Source organism: Canis lupus, chromosome 15 (assembly GCF_011100685.1).
Source record: "Canis lupus familiaris isolate Mischka breed German Shepherd chromosome 15, alternate assembly UU_Cfam_GSD_1.0, whole genome shotgun sequence".
In the NCBI taxonomy this organism is placed as follows: Eukaryota; Metazoa; Chordata; class Mammalia; order Carnivora; family Canidae; genus Canis; species Canis lupus.
Genome location: NC_049236.1, coordinates 15,402,377 through 15,427,780, shown reverse-complemented (window position 1 = coordinate 15,427,780; position 25,404 = coordinate 15,402,377). Strand labels below are relative to the sequence as shown.

At 48.8% G+C, this 25,404-nt stretch overlaps 3 protein-coding genes across 6 annotated transcripts in view; 1 reads left to right on the top strand and 2 right to left on the bottom strand.

Moving 5' to 3' along the window:
• Positions 1–7,382: 7,382 nt before the first annotated feature.
• Positions 7,383–16,151, bottom strand: HECTD3 (HECT domain E3 ubiquitin protein ligase 3). Of its 2 annotated transcripts, none has more exons than XM_038558249.1 (21): positions 15,720–16,151; positions 15,401–15,561; positions 15,071–15,163; positions 14,856–14,991; positions 14,466–14,581; positions 14,266–14,379; positions 14,036–14,118; positions 13,440–13,605; positions 13,133–13,214; positions 12,292–12,474; positions 12,088–12,140; positions 11,842–11,906; positions 11,590–11,693; positions 11,197–11,316; positions 10,996–11,085; positions 9,610–9,816; positions 9,203–9,332; positions 9,042–9,116; positions 8,827–8,937; positions 8,605–8,676; positions 7,383–8,416 (listed from the first exon to the last, which is right to left on the bottom strand). In XM_038558249.1, the coding sequence occupies exons 1-21, from the start codon at positions 16,086–16,088 to the stop codon at positions 8,349–8,351; spliced, it is 2,598 nt and encodes an 865-aa protein (XP_038414177.1). In that variant the 5' UTR covers positions 16,089–16,151; the 3' UTR covers positions 7,383–8,348. The 2 variants fall into 2 exon arrangements, with proteins under 2 accessions (XP_038414177.1, XP_038414178.1); XM_038558250.1 differs by having other exon boundaries at positions 8,827–8,908.
• A 2,158-nt stretch (positions 16,152–18,309) lies between these two features.
• On the top strand, positions 18,310–21,755 carry UROD (uroporphyrinogen decarboxylase). Of its 3 annotated transcripts, XM_038558252.1 has the most exons (10): positions 18,329–18,429; positions 19,019–19,131; positions 19,239–19,318; positions 19,395–19,457; positions 19,671–19,868; positions 19,992–20,153; positions 20,521–20,658; positions 20,822–20,922; positions 21,004–21,070; positions 21,368–21,606. In XM_038558252.1, exons 1-10 carry the CDS (start codon positions 18,410–18,412, stop codon positions 21,527–21,529), a joined length of 1,104 nt encoding a protein of 367 aa, XP_038414180.1. In that variant the 5' UTR covers positions 18,329–18,409; the 3' UTR covers positions 21,530–21,606. The 3 variants fall into 3 exon arrangements, with proteins under 3 accessions (XP_038414179.1, XP_038414180.1, XP_038414181.1); XM_038558251.1 differs by lacking the exon at positions 21,004–21,070 and having other exon boundaries at positions 18,310–18,429; positions 21,368–21,755; XM_038558253.1 differs by lacking the exons at positions 18,329–18,429; positions 19,019–19,131; positions 21,004–21,070 and having other exon boundaries at positions 19,274–19,318; positions 19,395–19,478; positions 21,368–21,755.
• A 732-nt stretch (positions 21,756–22,487) lies between these two features.
• ZSWIM5 (zinc finger SWIM-type containing 5) overlaps positions 22,488–25,404 on the bottom strand; it is a 202,866-nt gene continuing 199,949 nt past the window's right edge. The window contains exon 14 of the mRNA XM_038558248.1: positions 22,488–25,271. Within this exon, the coding sequence (XP_038414176.1) occupies positions 24,409–25,271 (863 nt within the window). The 3' untranslated portion in view covers positions 22,488–24,408. The remainder of the gene's footprint in view (positions 25,272–25,404) is intronic.

Below are 25,404 nucleotides of genomic sequence, written 5' to 3'. Positions count from 1 at the left end.
ATGAGAAAAGTCCTTTAAATATTGGAAACCTGGCAAGCCTATGATGACGGATACAAGTTTTCCAAACTTCTGATTTTCTCTTGAAAGCTCAAATATTATCATTGGCAACAAATACTTTTAGTGATTTTCCTTGAAGTAAGTGGCTTACTTCATTAATTTTAGTATTTTGTGTGTACTCAAGGACCAAGATTTAATAAAATTATGTTACTGATTCATCAAAGACATTCTTGTTTGTTTGTTTTTTTTAAAGATGTATTTCTTTTAGAGACAGAATGCGAGTAGGGGGTGGAGGGAGAGAGGGAAAAAAAAGAAAATACCAAGTGAACTTCCACTGAGTACAGGGCCCAACACAACATGGACCCTGAAATCATGACCTGAGGTGAAACCAAGAGCTAGCCTCTTAACCATCTGAGCCATCCAGACACCCCCAAAGTAAGTGAAACTTACTTTGCTTTATTATTATTTTCTTTTTCTTTTTAATTTTTACTGCGCGTATGTGACAGTGAAGAAGACAATGCCTATCAATACAGTTTGATTCATGCCAAAGCACCAGCAGTTTTAGCCACCATTGCTTTTGCATCATTTATGCAAATATCAATACAATGAAAGGCAAATAACATTTTAGTATCATTATGAAAATAATTTTGACCTAACAGATACCTTGAAAGGGTCTTGAGGATTCCCAGAGGTCCATAGAACATACTTGAAGAACTGCTGCCTCATGGATTCCTTCTTTGTGGCTCTCACTGCTTCTGGTATTTACATTATGGTACTCATCATGAAGAATTTTCATACCTTTTTTCATGTTTTCTCCATCACACTGGGAGCCCTTGGAGGACAAAGACTATATGTTATTTGCTCCTCTCTCCCCAGGTCCTAGGACAGGATCTGGGACATGCTGAGTAAATAATATTGAATAAATTAAATATTCTGATAAAATTTACCTTGACCTCCTATTTGGTGGTGGAAAAACATAGCTGAGGGCCCAGGTCACTGACAACATCTCTTTTCTTGAACATTCCTTCTCACTAAGTCAATCTATATTATCATCTCTTATGCCTAGCCTCATGCTTATTATTTATTTATTTTTATTAATTACAGGGGAAGTACTTAATAAATGTGTATTGGATACAGGCTGTTCCCCATAATGTTTGTTTCCTGTTCACATTTCTTCCCCAAGGGATATTTATATTGTATGTTTTTATATGTGGTGGGGACTAGTTTAAGAAGGTCAAGCTCTAAAGTTCTCTTTGAACTGTGGGAGACAAAAGAAACCTTTCAAAAGTTGAGCCTTGGCTCAGAAATAGTCTTCCCACGGTCTGCAAGAGCTCTCTCTTTGGGAATTTGCTGGCCACATCATAATATTCATCTACTCCATTTGGCTGTAGACTTGTCAGTGGGGCAGGAAATTATTATTTTTAGAGTACTGAGTGAAAGATAAAAATGAAAGGAGAAACTCTACTTTGGCAATCAGTGGCAGGTCCTAAAATATTTGTGTTTTATTTTTGTACATAAGCCCACCAGTTGCCTAATAGATTCATAGTAAGTTAGAGAGCAGATGATGCTATAGTGTTTCTATAAAGAGCTTTGAAAGGAACTTCATTAATTGGGACTTCATTAGTTCCTTTCCAGGCACACAGAATTTTCATTGTTGGTAGTTTTAAAGGTCTGAATTCGGACATTTATGCTTTATACTGATGGGTCAGGGGGCATCTGGGTGACTCAGTTAAGTGTCCAACTCTTTCTTTTTTTAAAGATTTTATTTATCTATTTGAGAGGGAGAGAGAAAGTGTGAGAGCGAGCAAGAGCGTAAAAGCAGGGGGGGAAGAAGCAGATTCCCTGCTGAGCAGGGAGCCAGACATGGGGCTCCAGGCAGAAGTTCAATCCCAGGACCCTGGGATCATGACCTGAGCTGAAGGCAGAGGCTTAAACAGCTGAGCCACCCAGGCCTCCTAAGTGTCCAACTCTTGATCTCAGCTCAGGTCTTGATCTCAGGGCTGTAAGTTAAAGCCCCATATTGGGCTCCATGGTGGACCCTACTTTAAACAAACAAAGTGATGGGTCAATTAAAAAAAATAAGTGATTTAATCAATTTGGTCATTTTTTTTCCTCCTTTACTGAAAACAAGACTTTTCAAATGGCTGATTTTCCCTGTTTTTAAATTGGAAAGTATGGTTTATGAGCCACAGTTTATTTGTTGAATAGCTATTTACTGAGTGACTATTACATGCCAGTATATATATATACATAAGGTATATTAGTGAACAAAAAAAGGATCCAACCCTCATCCCAACAGGCAGAGGCAGCATACATTATAAATAAATTAAAATAATGAGTAAACTGTACAGCATATTAAAGGGTACTAAGTACTTTGGGAATATGAAAAAGTTAGGCAGGGAGGTAGGACAGGGAGAAGGAGAATACCACATTGGTTTTAGAGTTTTATGGAGGTTACTGAAATTTGAGACTTGTGTATCACTTAAATCTCTATAAATTTCTCTGTAATAAATTTATAAGCAAATACAAAATGAACTAGTGAAATCAGTAAAAATGGTGGAGAAGGGCCCTCCAAAAATTCTTTCCACTGTAAAAGCAATGAGAATACTGTAAGAAATTGTCAGAATCAACTTTTTTGAATGTGCATCATGAGCAGTGAAACAATCATGTCATTTGTTTCAGTATGTTGATAACTACTACACTGTGCACTGTGTATTCAGTTCACACACAGCAAGAATGTAGTTGTGTTGCTTCCTTGTCTTCTCGTGATAAACCCACATGACATTAGAAAAAAAAAAAAGATAACAGATTTGGCCAACAAAATGAAAGTGCAGCAAATAAATGAAAAATGGTAGGGCTGGAAGTGAAATTCAAATCGAACATAAGTGGAGTCAAAGAAGAAAGAGCTAATCATGGAAGTGTTAACCTTGCCATCATGTACAGATACGCAGCCAGAGGAATTTAGTGAAGGCTACTTCATCTACACAAAGGAGGAAAGTGGTTGTGACAAAAGGAATGAAGATATCCCAGGGGAACTGATGCCAGCAAAAAACCACTTTGCAATCATGAAATGCTTAGAGATATTTCATGAGATCGTACATACAAAGAATAGAATGTTGGAAGCTGATCCAAATGCAAAAAGGCGTATGACAAATCATCAAGGCTTAGTGAAGATACTTGTTCCACATTATAAGAAAAAAGAGGTGGGATGCTTGGTTGACTCAGTCAATTAAATGTCCAACTCTTGATTTTGGTTCAGGTCATCATCTCAGGGTTGTGTGATCAAGCCCTGCATTGAGCCCCAGGTCAGGCTCTGTGCTGAGCATGGAGTCTGCTTGAGATTCATCCTCACTCTCCCCCTACCCCTCCCTCTGCTCAAGCTATAAACCAACCAACCAACCAACCAACCAACCAACCAACCAACCAACCAATAAATAAATAAATCTTGAGGAAAAAGAGGCAAGCATTTCAAACTACACGGGATACGTTTTTTGCAAAGAAAATAATTTAATTCTCATGTTCTCTAAATGCTTTAGATTACAATGCACTAAATATTAGTTTTACCATGTTTTCATTTCCCTATACATTTATAACTGACAGTAAGAAAGTTTTTGATGCTTTGACAAAAAATTTTAAAGTTCACAGAACAATGGTAATTTTTCCCATTGACGATTAAGATCTCTGCTTGGGGGATCCCCGGGTGGCGCAGCGGTTTAGCGCCTGCCTTTGGCCCAGGGTGCGATCCTGGAGACCCGGGATTGAATCCCACGTTGGGCTCCCGGTGCATGGAGCCTGCTTCTCCCTCTGCCTGTGTCTCTGCCTCTCTCTCTCCCTCTGTGTGACTATCATAAATTAAAAAAAAAATCTTAAAAAAAAAGAAAAAAGATCTCTGCTTGGTTTCAACTCCCAGTGTCATTTTTACGTTCTGGCAGTACTGTGAAAAATGAAGATTTCTGTCTTTAATTTTCTGAGGATTTCTTATATATAAGAATGTAGCAGAAAATTATGATAAGTATGTGAAAAGATATCATTTCAAATCAACGGTAAAGAGATAAGTGCTTCAGAAAAGGAAGCTGAGGAAGCTTGGCCATGGTCAGCAGCTACTATGTGGAAAAACCAGGATATAAATACAGGCAAGCTAACTCTACAGAACATGCTCTTAACAAGTATACTATATGGCCTTCTTTTGGGATTTATCCAATATATGGTTTCTCCTATAAGGATTTTGAATTCATTAAAAAATTTAGAATTTTTTATTTTATTTTATTTTTTTAATTTAGAATTTTGTACATTAGGAAAGAACAGACATGAAATTAAATGGCAAAGTAACTGGGAAAGCTAAGCTATTGCAACACCTGACATGACAAAGGTATTAACGTACAAAATTTAGTTACCTTAGTTACCAGCGGGCTTTGGCATGGGCAGACCACCATCCAAATCCTAGCTTCATTACTACCTATGTGATGCTGGGAAAGTTACTTAATTCATCTTTGCTCTAGGTTTCTCATCTGGAAATAGGGACTATACAAGTATTTACTTCATAGAGTTAAGGTAAAACAAGATAATAGATGTACAGCAGTTAGCACAGTGCCTTCCTGTGTTCATTACTTTAGTACTGTACAAAGATTATTATATATCAATAAGAAAAGTGTAACAAAACCAATAGTCAAAAATACAAAAAGGGCATTTCATAAAGAAAAACAATTGCTCAGTATAGTAAACAATCAAAGCAGTGCACATTAAAATAACGATCCTATCATTTTCAGCATGTTAAATTTTTAAAAAAGATTTTATTTATTCATGAGACACAGAAAGAGAAGCAGAGACACAGGCAGAGGGAGAAACAGGCTCCATGCAGGAGCCCGATGGGACTCCAGGATCACGCCCTGAGCCGAAGGCAGATACGCTTAAACGCTGAGCCACCCAGATGTCTCATTCAGCATATTACATTATAAAAAAAATATTTTAAAGATTATTTATTTGGCAGAGAGATAGCGAGAGAGCGCAAGCTGGGAGAGCAGCAGAGGGAGAGGTAGAAGCAGTCTTCCCACTAAACAGGGAGCTGAACTTGGGGTTCGATCCCTGGGATCATGACCTGAGCCAAAGGCAGATGACCAGGTGCCCTCAAAAAATATTTTTAAGTGGAGGATCCCTGGGTGGCTCAGCGGTTTAGCACTTGCCTTTGGCATGGAGCCTGCTTCTCCCTCTGCCTATGTCTCTGCCCCTCTCTCTCTCTTTCTATATCTATCATGAATAAATAAATAAAATATTTAAAAAAATATTTTTAAGTGTTAATGCCTAAGATTGGTAAAGTTTAAGAAATATACTAAAAGGAGTAAAATAGGTATACATACTAGCAATTTGGCAGTTTGATGGTGTGTTTAGGATGTTATTCTAAGGAAATAATCAAATAGGTATGAAAGGATATATGCATAAGGGTGTTTATTATAATATTTATACTTTTCAACATAAAAAATTTGTAGACAACATCCATCTATAGAGGCAGCTTTTTTTTTTTTTTAAAGTAAGCTCTGTGCCCAATGTGGCTCCTGACCCTGAGATCAAGACCTGCTTTCTCTACAGACTGAGCCAGCCAGGCGCCCCAGTAGAGGGTTTTAAATGAGCAGAAGTTATGAAAATTTCTTAAAATGTAATAAAATGCAGCCAATAAAAATAGTAGTTACAATGACTAGCCCCTTTGTCCCAGTGACCATCACTTCCTGCCTGGATTACTCCCTGCTTCTAGTCTCTTCTCATTTTCTACACAGATGCCAAAGGCAAATCTAATCATGTCACTCCTTTGCTTGACACCCTCGTGGCTGGTCCATGTAAAAGCCTATAAAGTTGGAATCTCTTCTCTCTTCTCTTCATAGTCCAGTAACATAGGACTCAACATGCTCCTTGGCTGGATGTTGTGCGTGGTTATTCTCCCTAAGAATTCAGCATTCCACTGAGCCCCCCCTGGGTAGTATCACCCTCCTCTGTCTTCTAACAATATCCTTCACTACTTTTTTGGAGCCCTTACATAAATGTTATTAAATGTTGTTTATGTAATCATTTAATATACTGTTTCTCTCCAATTATAAATTCCAAATAAAATAATCTGCTTAGCTAATATTTTCCCCATTATACCTAGAATAGTGCCTGACATAGGTGTTTGATGCATTTACTGAATGAATGCATGAAAAGCAAGCTACAAAATATACAGTGTGAGCCCAGTTTGGTTAAAAAGGGACCAGACTTAAGTGGTTAGTACCAGATACAGAAACACTACTTCCAGCAGGTGCATGCTGGCCAGGCTCTTCCCCGAGAACAGAGGGATAATGCTGGGCAGCCCGGGTGGCTTAGCGGTTTAGCGCCACCTTCAGCCCAGGGCCTGATCCTGAAGACCCAAGATCAAGTCCCACATCAGGCTCCCTCCATGGAGCCTGTTTCTCCCTCTGCTTCTCCCTCTGCCTGTGTCTCTGCCTCTCTCTCTCTCATGAATAAATAAAATCTTAAAATTAAAAAAAAGCGGGGTGGGGGATGCTTTCTTCTGAGGGGGCAGGCTTCACAAGAGGGCAGGAGCTTGCTGGGAAGAACAGAGCTGATGGAAGTGGTGGCCTCTGGGGCTACTCCCCTTCCAGCTCCCTGGGCAAGAGGCTGCTGGAAGAAGGAGGTGTGTTTCCCATGGACCACCCAAGGCACAGGTATTGGAGAGCCAAAAGATGAGGGCTGCCCAGGAGGTTCAGCTGGGGGGTCAGACTCAGAGTTACTGGGAGATAGGCCTTGGGTTGCACAGCCCCAGGGGGCAGAGCTCATGGCCAAGGCCTGGCATTTCCCAGCCAGAGTAGAGTCAGGATTCACCCTAAAGGGCAGTAGGGAGAAGCGATGGGAGACAGGCCACTTCGCTGGAGACTGTGCTTGACGTTGACTCCTTCCGCTGGGGGAGGGAGGATGGTCTATATGCACAGATCTCTCACTGGGTACTTGTTCTTAAAGACAGCTTCTTAGCTGTGTGAGAACTGGAGGCAGAGTCGGGTGGATGGGTAGCTATGCTGCTGCCTCGGTTGTCAAGTTTGACCTAGCTGGTTTATCAACCATCTCAAAGATTTGTCTTTTACGATGTCAAGTTCTTCTGCCCATCTGGTTCCTGAAGGTGGGCTCCCATCCTCCAAATCACCACACCCATCCCAGAAGGTGCCAGGCCAGGCTCCGAGCACCACTCCCCTCCCCTGCATAGTAGCATCTTTAGTTCCCTGCTTGATTTCAGATTTAATGTTTGTCACTGTGAAGACCCACCACTCCCACATGACACACAATCTCCTTGGCTTCCAGCCAAGGGCCCTGAAGTCCTAGAAGAACCTTCTCTGCCATCCCTCAGTGGCCCAATAAACAGTCTGAAGGAATGAATACATCCATTTATTACACTTTCCCATGTGCAAGACCTTTGATGGAGTGTCACAGAGGCCCTTATGGGAGGGAGGACTGGGGCAAGGACCTGCCTAAGAGTTAGAAGCAGGTTTAAAGTCTAGGCTTTCAGTTTGCTGAAAGAGAGCCACTGAAGATTTCAGAAAGGATGTTAACTGGCCTTAACCTTGCACCATCTTGGGGATGACATGGCAGATGGGGAATCAGCCTGGAGGTGATGCTAAGTGTTGAATATGGTGTGATGGTGGTGCTATTAAAGATTTAATGTTGAGTAGATGTAGGTTCTGAGCCAGGGAAGATGGTGGCACTTTATCAGTTAAGACTGAGTTGGAAGAAGAACAGAGCTCACACTTTCGGTATGGGGGGAGGGGAGGAGAAAATAAGTATTCGAGGGAGAAGGTGCTCAGCGGCTGCTGCTTTCTTGGGGCAGGTGACCAAAGAGGATGGCCATTATGCTCTATCCCTGATGCCTTGTTTGGGGAGGAGCCTCCACCACCATACAAAGGTTTTAGCTTTGAGTCCAGGCTGAAGCCGAGAAAAACAAGGAGAAAGGAGGAGGAGCCAAAAAAACACCTGAAGTAAAATCCATGGGATGGGGAGCTAGAAGGCCCCCTTCAAGTAGCTCAGGCCTGGCAGCTTGTGCTGGGCTTGTGGAAGATTCCCTCTCACAGAGGCTAAATAACTCAGAAAGCAAGCCCGAGCACGCACAGGGCTCTTGTGGGTCTGCGGGGCTGGGTGATCAGGGTCAACCAACAGCCCCCACTCCAACCAGACTCAGGGGCGTGCTGTCTTCCTGAGTGGGTCCGCTCAGGTCAGGAGCACACACCCCAGCTGGTCCAGGTAATGAGTCTTCACCCTGAGCGCCACCTAGTGGGACCCGTGCAGGCACAGTCCCGCAGGCCGAGGCTGCCCCCTGGCGCCGCATCACTCTTCCCAAGGGCTCATGTCGGTGTCGATGGCCACGCAGTTGTATGCCGCATAGCGGAGCTTCTCCTCGCACAGCTTGGCACTGAGGGAGACAGGGACTGGGTCAGCGCCAGGCGCGGAGGTCTTCCATCACTACGAGGCCAGGGCTTGCGGGGCGATGGGTGATGGGGCTCTAGTTTGTGCACTTCAGGACTGGAAGTCCTCCTCCATTCTGGGAGGCCACTCCTTCCCCCACTCCTCACTCTCTAGGCTTGAGCCTAGGAAACCCACCTGGCATAGTGCGGTAGGAAGAGTGTGCTGGAACAAGTGGAAGACTCAGGCAGCGCATCTGTGGTTTCGTAGCTGGGGGTGTGGGGGGGCCACAGATTAGGAAGAATTGTAGGGATGCAGGGTAGGGTCTGTAGGGTCTGATGAGTAAGCGTGTGGGTGAAGGCAAAAGCCAGTCACAGTCCTTTTGGCAACCAACCCGTACCCTGTTCCCTCCATACTCACCCCAGTTTGTCGGGATAGATGTAGATCCGTGCGGGCAGACGGCTGCGGCCAGTGACGAAGCGCAGGAAGCGGCTCCGATCCTCTGGATGGAGAAGGAAATCTGTGGCCACACTAATGGTGATTGGGGGGGGGGGGGATTTCTACAATTTCTACCCTGCCTCTGTACCCCACAAGTGGATATGAACCCAGGCATCACTCTCTCCTCTTCCACTGACCGTTGGTGAAGTTATTCAGTGCTTCCCAGAAGTACTGCACCCGAGTGTCAGATGGCTCGAAGTCCTCAAACCGGGCTGGGGACAAGGTCAGAATTTGTTCTCAGGTCCCAACCTACTAGTCCTCAAGCCCCCATCCCTGTGCTACTCTGCCCCACACTCACTGAGCTTGCGCAGAGCATCCACAGTGACCTCTGGGTCTCCGCACACTTTCTTCTCCAATTCCTGCCAGGTCAGCAAGTCCAGCACAGCCTGTGGCACCACCTTTAGCAGACCTGCCTGCATGGCTGCCACCTGGGGAGAGGGGAGAAGGCCTGGCTAGGGAAGAGGGTACAACTCCCAAGTCAGTGTGTGGCGGGGGTACTTGGCCTCCGCTCATAGAGATAATGGGGGACACGATCTGTGCTCAGCACTGGGGGCCAATCTCTGACCCCACAGATAAGCAGGAACGTAAGGCAGAGGAATGGTGGGACCAGGGTTCTTGGGATTGGCTACTGGTGGCTTATCAGGCTGGGCTCTGCCTACTAGCAACTGTGCAAGGCTCTCTGTCCTCCTGGCCTTTGCGTAGTACCTGCTCCTTGCTCTCTTCTAGCCGTGTCTTCTGCACCAGTTGGATGAAACGAGAACGATCCTCATATCCCACCACGATGCCTGCACCCCCAGGGATCAACTCTACTACTTGCTGGTCACTTAGTACGGTGGTGAATGTCAGCTCCTTCCCAAATTTGAACTCAAATGTCTCCTTGTCCATTCCTTCCATCACTTCCAAGAGCTTCACCTGGGGGTTGGAGAGAGGCAAGGAGGTCAGCCTTTCATTGTGGAGACAGTCCTTGTTCTCTCTCAAGATGTTCACAGGGAAGGAGAGGCAGCTAAGCAAGGCAGTCTCCATGCAGGCAATGAAGGCAGAGAGGGTGTACGAGGGCTACGAAAGCATCAAGACAACAAGCCTAGGCTGCCAGGGAAGGTGTCCTGGAAGAAACGGCATCTAAGCTGAGACCTAAATGACAGCTGGGAGTTTGCTGGGCCTCATGGAGAGATAGAACACCTTGAAAAAAGGTAAAAAGAGGGCAGCCTGGGTGGCTCAGTGGTTTAGCGCCACCTTCAGCCCAGGGTGTGATCCTGGAGACCTGGGATCAAGTTCCATGTCGGGCTCCCTGCATGGAGCCTACTTCTCCTTCTGCCTGTGTCTCTGCCTCTCTCTCTCTCTCATTGTGTTTCTCATGAATAAATAAATTTAAAAATCTTAAAAAAAAAAAAAAGAGAAAAAAGGTAAAAAGAGCAAAAAGCCTGGAATCTGTTTGGCTGGAGCCTGAATGTGAACCCAGTGACCAGAGATACAGAGGTCATATAAGGCTTACCAGGTTCTGCATTTTACCCTAAGCCCAGGGCAGAGCCACTAAAGGGTTTAAACCAGGTGGGGAAGGGAATGAAGTGCTCTGACTGCTGGTGATCAGATGGGTAAGAATGGTAAGAATGGAGATAGGAACACTAGCTTTGCAGTCAGTGGTTGTCTCAGAAAGGAAGGTGGCCTGCACCAGGACGACAGTAGTCAGATGGAAGAAATGGACAGATTCCAGAGGGAGATGTGACAGGGAGTAGGAGGTGAGGACGGAGGACTGGAGGATGACATTGAGGGCCTTGGCATGGGGCGGGTGGATAGTGGTGCCATTCTGAGACAGGAGCCCTGAGGGCAGTAGAATAGGGGGGTGAGATAAAGAGTGTGCTGAGCCTGAGGCTCATCTTGGGGCAGATGTCCAGCGGGCAGATACATATATGGGTCCAGGCTTAGGAAAGAAGCTGGAGTTGGAGGTGAGGATTTGGGGAATAAAGATAGTAGTTGAAGCCGTGGGAATAGAAGGAATTGGCCAAGGAGCATGTGTGAGGTTAGAGAAGGTTCAGGATACTCTTGGGGAGCAGCAACCTTCAGGGGCTGTGCAGAGGAAACAGCCCTACTTACCAGCACAGAGTCCACGGCCGGGAAGTCTTTGCTCCAGCTCACCTCCTCACCAGAGAGCTGCTTCCACACGAAACCAGGCAGAGCCAGCACCTATGGGACAAATACTACCGTATTCTCATCTGGGGCTGCCCAGGTTTAGCTGGCCCTTTTTCTTTCCAGGGGCCAGGCTGGTGGGAGGGAGGTGCAGATTAGACTACTCACCAGGAATTCCTTACCCCGAAGGGCAGCCCCCATCAGCTGTCCAATCCACTCATATTTGGCAAAGTCTCGGCAGGAGGGGTTGGGCACATACATGTCCCGGGCCTCACCAGTGCCATTGCCCTGCCCCCAAGACAGAGCTGTCAGCATGGTGTGGAATGGACCCTACTTTGTTGCCCCACACGCTCCAAAGGCTTGCCTGCACACCTTCCACTGGATGCCCTGAATGATCTCTCTGTCCAATCTGTACAATGGCTCCTCTTTCCTTGTCTGCCCAAAGGCTGCCCCAGGCAACTTGGTCCCTCCTCTGCCTCCCCTCCCCCCGCCCAGTTCAGCACCTGAGAGGTTTGCAGAGATGAAAACAAACCACTTGAGAAGTAGGGATAGGAAGGTTACCTGGTTAGCTGTGCGCACAAAGAAGGGCAGAGGCACAGGGGTGTCTGCTGAGCTAGGGCACAGCTCTTCTGACATGTCTGCCAGGCTATCCCGAAAACCACCCCCTGAAATGACAGATAGATGCTCTCAGCTGGGGTGTTCAAGAGCCCCAGCACCCATAAAACGGCCCTCCACTTTGGTTAGCTGTGACCCAGGAAGCCTCCACTACTCTAAACAGGGCAGGACCCTCGTTATCCTTCCTCAGGGCTTTACCTTGGTCAATGATGCCTTCTGCAATGAATTTACACTCCCACCACTGGTCATAGCGCATTGGCCACCTGTAAGAAGTGTGGGTCTTTGTCACCAGGCTGGGTCAGGGTTTAGGACATTTCTCCAGCTCAGACACCAGCCAGGAGTAGGGGCTAGAGAGGGGTAATGGGGAGGGGTTACAGACGCGGTGTGCAGGCATATATATAGTTTATGCAGGCCCAGCACAAGTCCCTCACCCGCATGTCATACCTATAGTCCAAGGGCTTTTCATACTTGTCAGAGGGCTTGAGGCCTTCATAAACCTGGGGGCAGGGCAAAGGGAAGGGAGTTGTAGGAAAGTCTGTGTCAAGATCTTGCTTCACTCTGGCCCAAAGACTTTCCTTAGGTTCCTCATGGCCCAGCCCCTAGACCCTTTAGTGACCCTCCCTTAGTCTGACCCCAGGTAGTCCAGACCTGGGTGAAGACTGCGTTCTTGCAGGCAGGGTCCCTTAAGGGGCACGCACGATGCTCCATAGCGAGGCGCCGGTTGATGTACAAGCGTGGCATGAAGCTGGGCTTGCTGCTTTCTGAGTCACGTAGGCACTGGGCCACCAGGCCTGGCCTTTGGCGTGACAGCAGCAGGAACTGCTTCACTTGCTGGTGAGGAAAGGTGGCCAGAGAAAGACTGGCAGGCAGTTAGTGTCTGTCCAGACTCTGGAAACTTCCTCTATGCCTGGACCCAATTCCATGATTCCAGTCCATCTTTCTCCATCCCCCTACCACCCTCCCCCTTCCTTGTTTCCATCCCTCCCTTAGTCCAGCCACCAGGGGGAGCTTTCTAAAACAAAAAAATCATACTGTCATTACCTACTTAAAAGCCTTCCAATGGCTCCTCTGACCTAGGACATAGTTCTTCCTTCACAGCCTGGCCCATAGTGCCCTCTGCTATCAGGGCCTATTATTTGCCTACCACTCCCAGCCTCATCCCCAAGTCATACTCACATCTACCTGTGTGCTTCTCTCAAGTCACCTCTAGTGGCTCACAACTCCCAGTATGCAGCTTTCATGCAACCTCCCCTGTCTATGTTGTTACTTCTCACCCCCCAGCTCTTTGTATTTCACATACTGGCTGGGAGAATGGCATCCCAACACTAAACTTTAGCTATTTATGTCCAGCTTTCTTCCTACATTCCTAGAGCCCAGCAAAGGCCCAGGCCTAAGGTAGGTTTTAAGAACTTTGTAGAAGAGAGAACACTTGCATGAGCAGAAAGGAGGAGCCCACTGCTGACACCAATACCAGGTGGGCCAGACTTACCTTAATCTCACTGAAGGTGCCCAGTGTGTGGTCCCAGGCAGGTACCAGGTGGTGCAGGACACTGTCTAGGATCTTTATGAATCTGGGATGAATGGGTAAAGATAATGCAACTAAAGAGGGTGGTATGGATTTAAGATCCCTTCACTCCCCAACACACAAGGACAGGAGGAGGCAGGGCCCTGGGGATGCTCCGACCCTTAAAGTGGAACAGCTCACAGTATAGGGCCTTGGAGACCTCCTTCATACCAACAAATGAGATTCAGGATTGGGGAAGAGAAGGGCCTGGCAGGCCCAGGACCACAGCCACCTCTGCAGGAGAACAGCTCTGCGGTACAGTACTTCAGGGTCAGTGCCTTCCAGACGGGGATATCGCACCAGACTGGTCGGCTGGAACAGGTCTGCATTTAACCCTAGTTCCCGCTGTCTGGATGACTTGATCTTGATCCCTCGAAGACGCACGTCAATCCCATCATCTGGGGGAGGGAGTCAGGATGAAGTTACTTAGGACACCTGCTGTCTCCTTGACCCTCAGACCTGAGAATGGCTCCTTAATGCTCAGACCTTAGCCCCTAAAAACTCGGGACCTTTGAGATCCCCTTGTACTCATCTTACTCTGATTATCATATTCTTTGCTGGTTCCTCCATCCATCGCTATCCTATTGGAAGGCCTGAGGATCCCAACTCAGTTCCTTTTCTAGATAAGCCCAACCACCTCTATGGCTTTAAGGCAGGCCTATACCTGGCGCCTCCCACTTGGCTCAGGCCCAAAGCTTCAACTCCTGGAGTTAGTTCAGCTGTCACCTTCATCCCAACTCCAAGCCCATTTCTTCTCCACACTCACTGCCAGCTAGCCAAAGTCTATACACTGGGGCTCCACTCCCTCCTTATAGCCCGAAGCCCTACCTCGGCACTCGACAATGCGGATCTCGATGACTGGGAGGTGAACGGTCATGTCCTCCAGGACACAAACATCTCCGATCAGGGTCCTGAGGAGATGGATGTGAGGCACCTTGAGTACCCTTTGCCTTCATGCATTGCTAGGCTCTCATCTGACCTTATGCTTCCAAGTGGGGCCAGGCCCCATTGCTAGGATCATGCCCCATCTCCCCTCCCAGACCAGCTTGCTCACTCACTCATCAATGCTCACGTCACTCAGCTTCTTCAGGTTGTCCCCTTCGCCCCCATAGATCACCACCCGCTTAGGCATAAAGTTGTCATCTGTAGTATCCACTGTGAGTAGCAGCTTCCTGGATGGTCAGAGTATGCACATGGGCCTCTGTACACTTACAGGCATGAGGCCTACCCACTCCGTCCTACCTCAGAGCCCACTCACTTGACAATGGTGCCCTTTTTCATGGTAAGCCGTACCCAGTGCTGGCACTGGGACCCATCACTCTCCCAGTAGGTGTCTGCGTTGCTGTCTGTCAGGCACGACACGTTGAACTCCTCCTAGGGAGGGTAAGAGAGGTGGAGTCGGTGTTTATCCCACTCCGTGCACTGCAGAGTGTGCTTTGGGCCAGGGAGCAAAAGAGAGAAAACACATGGAGCTGGGTTGAAAGCGCAGCTGGTGAGTGGAAGTGTCTAGGGATTCCTATAGAACTTCCAGAATGGGGTGCTCGACTGAGTCTGGTGTGTGGGGTTTTGGCCCTGGCCTAAAGGTGAGGGTTCTGGATCTAGCAAGAAGCGACATCTTGCTTGGGGTGGGAAGAGTCCCAGAACCCACCGTGTAGGAGGAAACGTCTATGCTCTCCACATACTGCTTCACGCTACCCAGGTTCTCATCCTCCTTGCCCAGGTGGTCGTACAAGAAGTGGATCAGGTCCTCGTCGCACTCGTAGGTCCACGTCGGGGGCACATAGCTAAGCAACCCCAAGTCCCTAATTAGGTCAGGCCCGGACCCGGAGGTTCTTCCTCCCTATCCCACTCCGGTTCACTCACAGTAATCTTTGTACAGCTTCCGTGTACGCCTCGGCTGGCCGGGGCCTTGATCCAAGGCGGTGAGAATATGTCAGGTCCACCACCTGTTCCCATCTGCGGGCACAGAGTAGGGGATGGGACCGGGAGGCCTCGGCGGTCAACAGGACACCCCCGGAGAGCTGCCCCCAGCGTTGACTCTCCCCAACCGTGCCTCCAGAAGCTCCACCCCAGGCCCATTCAGGGCCCGCCCCTTCCTCTCCTCATCCCAGCTCCCAGCCGGTGCCAGGCTAGTTTCCGACCCTTCCGGGCCGTGCCGCCGAGCAGCCAGCCTCGGCCTTTCCAGTGCAGGACCTGAGCACCGGTCGGTAGTCCACGCCGAAGAGCTGCTGCTGCCGCTGGAGGTGGTCTGGGGTGTCGATGGGTACGAGGCGGGCCCCGCCCTCCGCCGGGCGGCACACCAGCAGCCAGCCCTCGTTCAGCCCGCAGTCGCCCAGGTGTTCCGCCAGCTGCTCCTGCCGAGACGCGCACGCTGGGGACAGCCGTCGGGGCCCTGCCCAGCGGCCGGCCCGCCCTGCCCTGCCCAGCCCCAGGCAAAGGACGCGGAACCGCGCGAGCGCCGTGCGGGGGATGGGAGGGGAGCCGCGTGGGGCGCCCCCGGCGCGGGCGGTACCTTGGTCAGCTTCACCCACAGCCCGTGGCCGTTGCACAGCTCCTCGCCGGTAGTACGCACGCAGGCGCCGCGCCGGAGCTCAATGCTGTCGCGGGCGGCGCGGAGCGGCCCGGAGCCGGTTCCGGGGGCCGGGCCCGCGGCTCCCACACGCAGCCCCAGGCCCTCCGCCTCCCACACCGGCAGCAGCACGCGCGACGGCCCCGCCGGGTCCTTGTAGAGCTTGTAGAGCACCTCGCGTGGCACGAAGGCCAGCGCCGCCGGCAGCGGCCGTCCTGCGCGGAGGCTCTGCGCCGCCTCTGCCAGGAAGCGCACGCGGCCCAGCAGCTGCCGCGGGGACTCGAGAGCCGCGCCCGGGCCGGGACCAGCCATGGCGAAGCGGCAGACCAGAGCCCGCGGCGGCCGTCCGGCTCCGGGAGCCGCCGCCGCCGAGGCCGACCGAGCTTCCCACCGCCTGCCCCGCCTGCGCCGTAAGTCCTGGACTAAAGGCACCCCGCGTGCTCGCCGTATTACCCTGTGTACTCGGATACGTCAATGTGTTACAAACCGATGTGCCTCCTACTCAGCCAACCAAACCCAAGTCCAGTAGTCTCTGGCTGATCGGTCTCTCCCTGTCTATCCTCATTGCTGCTGCCGTTTTTTACTCTCATCGAACCACCATCCTATCTAGCCTGGATCATTGCAACAGCCATTTTTCTGGCTCTCTGCCCTCTTGTTTTTTTTGCCTTCCCACCGCGAGTGCTAGACATCCTCTCAGGCTCCTCCTCATCCTAGGGATAGTGGTGCTAAAATGTTTGGGAGAATAATCCCCTCCTCGGGAGTCTTGAGTGGTTCGGGCTTCATCCCGGCGGCTACTCCTAATTCTAGGGCACTGGTGATCATGTTCCAATTTCTCTCAGTAATTCTGAACCAGATGAGAGGAAAGGTCTGATGTGGGAAGATAGGTTCAAGGTGGCTAGATAGGATGGAGGCAAAAACATGGACAGGAGCTGTTGATGAAGTATAATCATGGGGGAAAAAGGAAACTTTGTCTCCCCTGCAAACAGTTTTAAAAATGTTTTATTGGGATGTAATTCATACTCCATATAAGTCACTCATTTGAAGTGTACAATTCAGTGGTTTTTGATATATTAGTTTTTTAAAATTGTGATAAAATAAGTGCAACAAAATTTTTGCCATGTTAACCATTTTAAGAGTACAATTACCTATTTCCAAGACTTTCTCATCACTCCAAACAGAAAGGCTTTCTCTTTAAGCAGTAAAGAACTGCAATAAATTAAAAAAAAAATGGCTGCCATGGTAAACTCCAGTCTACTTTCTGCCTCTATGAATTAGCCTATTCTAGATATTTCATAAATGGACCCATATAATATTTGTCTTTTAGGGTCTGTCTTATTTCACTTACAATAGTATCACAACAATATGATAGCATGAATTGAACTTAATTCCTTTTTATGGGTTGACTAATAATCCCTTTTACCTATACCCCATTCATCTGTTGATGGACACTTGGATGGAAACTTTGTTTTGATATAGTTTTCAAATAATCAAAGTTACCAAGAAAGAAATAATATATGATCTCATATCATTTTGACAGTTTCCCCCTTTTTCTTTTCTTCCTAGTAAGTTGGGAACATAGTGCCCCTCTTCTCTTCTCTCTGAGCTATTTGTATGCTACCATGCTTCTACGGAATAAAGTGGACACATTACTCTAACGAGGGCCCCCAGGACCTGGACCCTGAAGACATCTAGAGTCTCTTTAATTCCACTAGGTTGATTTTTCTGGTTTCCGTAATAGCCATTTGTTCTTTTGCATCTTCTCTTTGCACGTGCTATTCCCTCTGCTTGGAACACCTCCACCGCTTTCCCCAGTTAAGGGAGGAGCCCTTGCTGTCTAGCTTTTTACTCTTAAAACGTTTACTATTATGATTGCTGATCCACCAGTCTGTAGCTCCTTAAAGGAAAGGGCTGTCTTGGTCATCATTGTAACTTCTGCACCAACTATAGTGCTAGCCTTAGTAGGTAATATATATTTTTAAAGATTTATTTATTCTAAAGAGAGAGTTGCCTGGATTTCGGACACATGAGTGGGGGGAAGGGCAGAGGGAGAGTCTCCCAAGCAGACTTCAGGAGGAGTGTGGAGCCCCACTGAGGGGAGGGGGAGATTACACCACCCATTAGATCATGACCTGAGCAGAAATCACAAGTCCCACACTTAACTGACTGAGCCACCCAGGTGCCCCAGTAATATAAGTATTTGATGATTTCATTTCCCTGTGCAGCTTGGTTCCTTAATCCACTGTGTGTCTGGTTGCTAGGCATAAGGTTATTAGAATCATGAGGCATGGGAGTAAAAGTGAGTGTTAGGCCGAAACTTCGGGATTTCCAGGTCATCAAAGGAGAGGAAGGTCCTGATGAGACCGAAAGGCGTAGTTATAGCGGAGTTCTTGGCCGGGGGTGGGGGGTGGGGGTGTTGCTGCGACGCTACAGCGGTCTTTACGGTGCAGAGAGGTAGTGGGGGTCCTCCGGGCAGCAGCTGGGGCAGCCCAGGAGCGTTTGCCGGGATCTGATCATGTGACTTTCAGCATGGCGGCGGCCTTGGCTCATTGCAGGAAGGGGTGGAGCCTGATCTCAGACTATGCTCCGGTTGAGGTTACAGCGAGGACTGCGCTCGCAGTTACCGAAGGCTTATCATGGAGACGAACGGGTTGGGGTGAGTTCTCTGCACCACGCCGGATGGCCAGTCTTCCAACTCAGGAATATGTCCCTATACCCCTTTCCCAGCCTGGAGAGCTCCCAATCTGACTCCAGTCTCTGGAATCCCGAGTCCTCCACCCATGGATTCCCGAGACTTTTACTGAGGGTTTGCCGCTAGGCCTTTCTAATCCTCAGTTAGGATCCGTATTTTGGAACCGTCTATTCTGATTCCTCATTCACTGTCCCCAGCTTGGGGACCTACCAGCTTCCGAGCTAGCCCATTGATACCCCCCGTTCCTGACATTTCTGATCCAAAGACCCCGATCAATCCTTACTGGACTTTCATTCTGCCCTTCCCCCAGTCTCTTTGAGCTTGGGGAAGTTGGGACTGTGTGGGAGATAGAGGCCCCAGCGCGGGCCCTTCTAGTCTTGTGCACTATCTGATAGGCAGGGAGGAGGCGGAATGGGTGGGGAGTCCCACTTAGAAGCTGGCCTGGAGAAGGCAGATAGTGTGGTGCAGTGAATCCGCCTTAAGAACCTGGGCCTTCCCCAACCCCTGGCCTAGCTTACTGACACCTACCACCTCTGCCCATCCTGATCTCCAGATCCCAGGGTTTTCCAGAGCTGAAGAATGACACGTTCCTGCGAGCAGCCTGGGGAGAAGACACAGACTACACTCCAGTTTGGTGCATGCGGCAGGCAGGCCGCTACTTACCAGGTCTGGAGTCTAAGTGAAACTCTGGAGGGTGAAAAGTTTTTGAGGGGAAGGGGAGGGATCCAGAGGTTCCTCAAGGTCGAGCCCTGCATTTCCTCTTCCATTGGCAGAGTTTAAGGAAACTCGGGCTGCCCAGGACTTTTTCAGCACCTGTCGCTCCCCAGAGGCCTGCTGTGAATTGACTTTGCAGGTGAGGCCTCCACAGAAAAGGGAGGGATATATGCCCTCAGCTTGCCTCCTAGTAACCTGTCTTCTATTCCCTACAGCCACTTCGTCGCTTCCCTCTGGATGCTGCCATCATCTTCTCCGACATCCTTGTTGTACCCCAGGTACCTGCTCAAACCTGATGGGTAAGAAAGGGTAAAGATAGTCAAGGCTCAAAATAAGCACTTAATCCTCACTGGACAGAGGGAAGACCATGGGCTGAAAGATGGAGTGTGGCCAAGTTTCATTCTCCTTTTTTTCCTTCTTGGCATGGGCTGAACAGAGCCTTTCCTCCTAGAGTTACAGGTTGGGAATCCAGATATTTTCTTTCCGTCCAGGCACTAGGTATGGAGGTGACTATGGTGCCTGGCAAAGGGCCCAGCTTCCCAGAGCCATTAAGAGAAGAACGGGACTTAGAACGCCTCCGGGATCCAGCAGCAGTGGCCTCTGAACTAGGCTATGTGTTCCAGGCCATCACCCTCACCCGACAACGGCTGGCTGGGCGTGTGCCACTGATTGGCTTTGCTGGTGCCCCGGTAATGTGGAACAGGGCAGGGACTTGGGCATGGGGAAAACACTGGCAGGTCTGGTGTAGACAAGGGAAGGAAGTATCAGCCTGGCTTCTACACCTGTGATATTCTCTTTGTATTCTTTTGCAGTGGACTCTGATGACATACATGATTGAGGGTGGTAGCTCAAGCACCATGGCTCAGGCCAAGCGTTGGCTTTACCAGAAACCACAGGCTAGTCACCAGCTGCTTCGAATCCTCACTGATGCTCTGGTCCCATATCTGGTGGGACAAGTGGCTGCTGGCGCCCAGGTGGGTCCTGAGGGAGAGAAATAGGCTGGGCTCTAGAAGGATGAGAAGTAACAGAGTTCCCTACACTTGAGAGGGTAGGTGTGTTAATAATGCCAGGCAGGAAAGAAGCTTGGCTTGCAACGATCTGGCTGAAACAGCTAGGTCCACCTTGTCATTGACATTGGCAATGCTATTTGTGTTCAAAGACCAATGCTAGCACTGGGATCTGGAGATGGCAAAACTTTTTGAATGGAATTGGATTTATAGGCTTAGGCAGTATGAGGATCCAAAATCACTAGGGGAAAATTGAGACACTTTGTGTGTGTGGGGCTTGAGATATTTCGTGTTTGTATGTTATGTATTTCTCTTTACTAACCCCCAACTGTAGGCATTGCAGCTCTTTGAGTCCCATGCAGGGCACCTTGGCCCACAGCTCTTCAATAAGTTTGCCCTGCCCTATGTCCGTGATGTGGCCAAGCGAGTGAAGGCCAGGGTGCAGGAGGCAGGCCTGGCACCAGTGCCTATGGTAAGGATGGAGGGTGAAGAAGTGAAGGTGGGCCTGTGGAACTTTCAGGGTATGTCCTGCATGGGCTGAAGTGACCACTAGAGGGCAGCAGAGGTGCAGCCAAGATAAGTTAGTTGGCATAGCAAGGCCCTTTGTAGCTTCAGAAATCTGTCCTTTCCTTCAGATCATCTTTGCTAAAGATGGACATTTTGCCCTGGAGGAGCTGGCCCAAGCTGGCTACGAGGTGGTTGGGCTTGACTGGACAGTGGCCCCAGAGAAAGCCCGGTGAGTGATAGAGGGTGTGGTGGAGAGGGTACAGTTGCCCTATGTGCAGTCACCAGAACTTGGCACTGACTCTGCTTTCAGGGAGCGTGTGGGGAAGATGGTGACCTTACAGGGCAACCTGGACCCCTGTGCTCTGTATGCATCTGAGGTAACCAGGGTCCCTATATATGAGTTTGTGTACTCCCATGGTTGTGGATATGGTCGTATTATTGTGTGTCTTTATTGTATGTTTGTTTCTCTATACATACCATGTGAGCTCAAGGAAAGCAAAAGTTTCTTTTTATAGTTGTCTGGCCTGTACTAAGCATCAAGTAAACTGTTTTGAATTAATGACTGAATGAGTAACACTGAGTAGGAGCATGCCTATGAGTGTGTGTCATGATTATGTATAGGGAGTACAGGGGCTTGCTGGCCCCCTGTAGTGAGTGCCTTGTTGGTCCTCCAGGAGGAGATCGGACGGCTGGTGCAGAAGATGCTGGACGACTTTGGGCCACAGCGTTATATTGCCAACCTGGGCCATGGACTCTACCCTGATATGGACCCAGAACACGTGGGGGCCTTTGTGGATGCCGTGCATAAATACTCACGTCTGCTTCGACAGAACTGAGCTTACACATTCACCCTCAACTACCACTAACAAAGATGATGTTTCTAGAAGAATAAAAATTCTAGAGTTGGAGTTTAGCATATGGTTTCATGTGTGGAAGATCTTTGCCCTTACCCTCAGTTCCTTCTTAGCCTCTGCTGCTTCCATGGGGCCCCTTTCTGCATCTTCTCCAAGTCATAGGAGCTCAGGTATCAATGAGTATATATTGTAGGACTTACTGTCAGGACCTCACCACCATCCTGCTCTCAGCTCTCGGAGCCTGAGGGCTACGTGGGGTTAGGTAAAACTTCCTAGCAGCTAAAGCTATTACATTTGCAGAGAAATGGGGTCTCCACAGTATACAAGGCCAAACTGATAGGGATTTGTGTCTGGGGATGGTGGGGAGTATAGATCAGAGTGGCATAGAAATTGCCAGGATATTTTAGAGAGGCCTGTTCAGGAAAATAGAATATAGGTGAGCTGGGAGAAGGTGAGAGGCCTTCAGCTTTGATACCAAAAGATGGGGGGAAGACATAAAGACTCCGAGCTAGGATGCTTAGGATTAGACTTATTTAGAATTGCATTTTTGAGGTGAGAAGGCCTCTGAGGCCAAAAAAGCCCTATGGCACACATCGTTGCTCTGCATTCTTTTCTGAGCATACCCTCTAATTTTCTTAGGACCTTGGTATTTCTGCCCATCATAGTGGTACCTATTTCCTGGGACAAGGTCTGAGGTGCCTGTGAGCTCTGGAGAGGGGTGTGGTGTGGCAGGAAATTCTTCATTTGTCATTCCACATCTCCTTAGACCATTAGGGACCCATTGCTCTATAGGTCCAATCAATTCCCTGTCCCAGCCTGGGGCAGAGCAAGAGAGAAAGAGAAGGGCCCCATTTATTGAGAGAACACAATTCTGATTTTAGAAAAATGATATTTTCTGTGATCCATGATTTATTCATAGAAAAGCACTGTGATTTCACACACCTGCTATAAAATGGCAATTGTGATACAGAAATGGGAGTGGCTTTTTTTTTTTTTTTTTAAAGCAGCCTGTTGGGCTGAGAGGTTGTGGAGGCCCACGGCTGGATAGTTAGACTTAAATAGCCACAAACAGCAAAAATGACTTACTGGTTAGTTTTGAGGAAAAGAAAAAGTGACATAGTTTGTCAAAGAAAGGAACATAAAGCAGACAAGTCCTTAGTTCACACTCTAGCTATACCACCCCTTCCCTATTACACCCCACCCCTACTTGGGAACTAAAACATGAAACAGTAAACACCAAGACACTGGCATCCAAATGACTCTTCTGAACGCCCCTGCTACCTCCTATAATAATTCCAGGCTGAGCACAGGAGCGAAGAAGGTAGAAGGAACATGATACACCAGAGGTCAGCTAGGGCTAAGACAGGCATTACCTGCTAGGGGTAGAAACTACTCAGAAAGGGAAAGGCCAAATGCATTCCAGCCCCAGCCTCCAGAACAGTGACTAGTGGGCAGGCAAAGGAAGCTTGAGGTAGAAAGGCAAGGGAAGAAAGCAAGTACCAGGCAAGAAGAACTGGAGCTGGATGAGTCACTCTTAGGGTAAAGGGAGACTGGTACTTAGGAGCTTGCTGAGAAAATGGTGAATAAGGGAGCCAAGGTGATGGGGAACGTGTTTAGCTGGTGAGAGATGAAGAACAGGAAAGAGATCTGGCAAAAAAGCGACACATTCATGCAGATTCTCAAACAAATTTACAGACGTACATGTCAAAATATACACACACATATAAAGACAGACCAAAGGAGAACAAGCATACACACAAACATGTTTATGCACATGCATCCATGTGTGCCCCCCACTAAACATGCATTGACAAACATGAACACACACGAATATGTGTTCTTACGTGTTCACGAATGTGTATACTCTCACACAGAAACCCACAGTCCAGCACACAGACACGTACTCACACAGACCTGACACACACTTAAGTATATGTGCAAGACACGTATGCACAGATACATCTATGCACACAGACACATGTACTTAGTCATACAGATACACACACATAGAGATAAAACCAGATACTCAACAAAAGCTGACCAGAGTAGATGAATATTATGAGCTCAGTGGCCTCCCAGACCATCACCCTCCGCCCGCACTTATTTCTCAGGAGCTCAACAGGCTCCTGTGTGTGGCAGGAGCAAGAGCTTCACTGTCCTTGTGGCTTTATGAGGCAAGAGTCTAAGTCCAGTCCTGGCTCTGCCCCTCTCCCACCACTGGGCTACAGATGCCCTGTGTCTGCAGGCTGGGGTTTCTGCATAGACTAGACCTGGGATTTTTTCTAACTGGCCATTGTTCTCCCTGCCACCCCCACTCTTCCACTGCAAACTGTATATATTCTGCAAGGGAAACCTGAGAAATGGTTGTGTCTCCTCAGAAAACAAGACTATCTTCCCACCCATAACTACTTCAAGTACCCATCAAATTAGAACCAGAATTATAAATAGTTACAACTTTACAATGTAATTGGCAACACATATACTATACTATTTACAGTACCATAAATGCTTCTGTTTCTCTGGTTAAGCAATCCCTGAGACGGAACAGTGTTCTGTGTTTGCCAAGGGAGAGGGGGCCAATGCCCAGGACACGCAGGATATAGGGGCGTGAGGTGGCCTGTTGTGGGATTTCTGATCGATCTGCAGGGCCCAGCTCCTTCAGGAACAGTGGGCTGTAGTGAGAACCTTGCCAAGGAAGGCATATTGGCTAGAGTTGGACTCTCCCATGCTTAGCCCTGTGGTGCTTTGGCTTTAGCCACAAGTGCTCAGAGTCCTCTCAGGGTGGACAAATGTTTCAGTGTCCTTGGCCTGACCTGGTACCTGGGAGCCCAGGCTGCCCCGGCAGTCAACTCTCTACTTTCTCAGCCAAAGCGCTCTCGCACCAGCAGCATCAGCTTCTTCTTGCCTTTGTAGATTTGTTTGAGGTTGTCGATGAATTGGGCAAACTGTAGGTGGCCATCCTGGGGCAGCAGGAAGGTCTCCCGAGCCTTGCTCAGAAACTCAATGAACTCTCCGTAGTGGCGAGGGCTTATGTGTGTCAGGCGTGAGTGTGTAGTGTTGATATAGGCATTGATGGTGGCATCCAGCAACTGGCGCAGTGGAGCTTTGTCGGTGGACATGAGCTTTCCTGAGCTGCGGCGGCCTGGGATGCCAGCCAGGCCAGGTGCAGTCACTGTACAGCGCCGCAAGATGTCTGAAAGCACTGTGGCACAGTGCACGCTTTTCACCACTAGGGGAATGAGGGCGGCCAGCTCATTTTTGCCCAGAGAGTGGCTGAGGGCACAGGCCCAGAGCACATCATTGATGGCTGGATGGGTATCCTGGTTGTAGGCCAGGTTGAGATGGCTCATGGCCAGTGAGGCCAACTTGAAGGCACGTAGCGGATAGCCACGGAGCTCCATGTAGCGGGCAATGGTGAACAGTTGTGAATGGGTCATGCCACCAGTGGCAGCATCAATGGCAATCTGGTAGGCTGCCTCAAAGGCGATGTGGTCTTTCTCACAGAGCGTGAGGGCTGACAGGGCACAGCTCTGGGGATCCTTCATGGCACACTGCAGGGCCAGTGTGCGAGCACAACTAGCCAGCTCCTCCCGCTGGGGATAGTCAAGACTGAGGCGCAGGATGGTGGTGTGGGATACAGCTGTGGCGGCCACAATGCTAGTAGCTTCAGTGGGGGTGAAGAGTGTGTACCAGCTCTGCAAAATGCTTACCAGGGCCCGCACACCTGTCAAGGAGAGCCGGAGCTCAGCCATGGCCATCTGGGTCCCAAACCAGGGCTGCCCAGATTACCACCTGGGGGCAGAACTTGGCCCACAGAGATGAGTTCTCCCTCCTCCTCAGCAGCCTTGAGATGATCT

Bases quoted from the DNA above. Each gene is read 5' to 3' on its own strand.
- HECTD3 (XM_038558249.1), bottom strand. From the start codon at position 16,088: ATGGCTGGTCCCGGCCCGGGCGCGGCTCTCGAGTCCCCGCGGCAGCTG. The intron at 11,317-11,589 runs GTAACCTTCCTA...TCTTGGGGGCAG, and splicing joins TTGTGCGCACAGCTAACCAG to GGCAATGGCACTGGTGAGGC. The intron at 11,086-11,196 runs GTGAGTAGTCTA...TTTGTCCCATAG, and splicing joins TTCGGGGTAAGGAATTCCTG to GTGCTGGCTCTGCCTGGTTT.
- UROD (XM_038558251.1), top strand. From the start codon at position 18,410: ATGGAGACGAACGGGTTGGG. The intron at 19,869-19,991 runs GTAATGTGGAAC...ATTCTTTTGCAG, and splicing joins TTGGCTTTGCTGGTGCCCCG to TGGACTCTGATGACATACAT. The intron at 20,659-20,821 runs GTAAGGATGGAG...CCTTTCCTTCAG, and splicing joins GCCTGGCACCAGTGCCTATG to ATCATCTTTGCTAAAGATGG.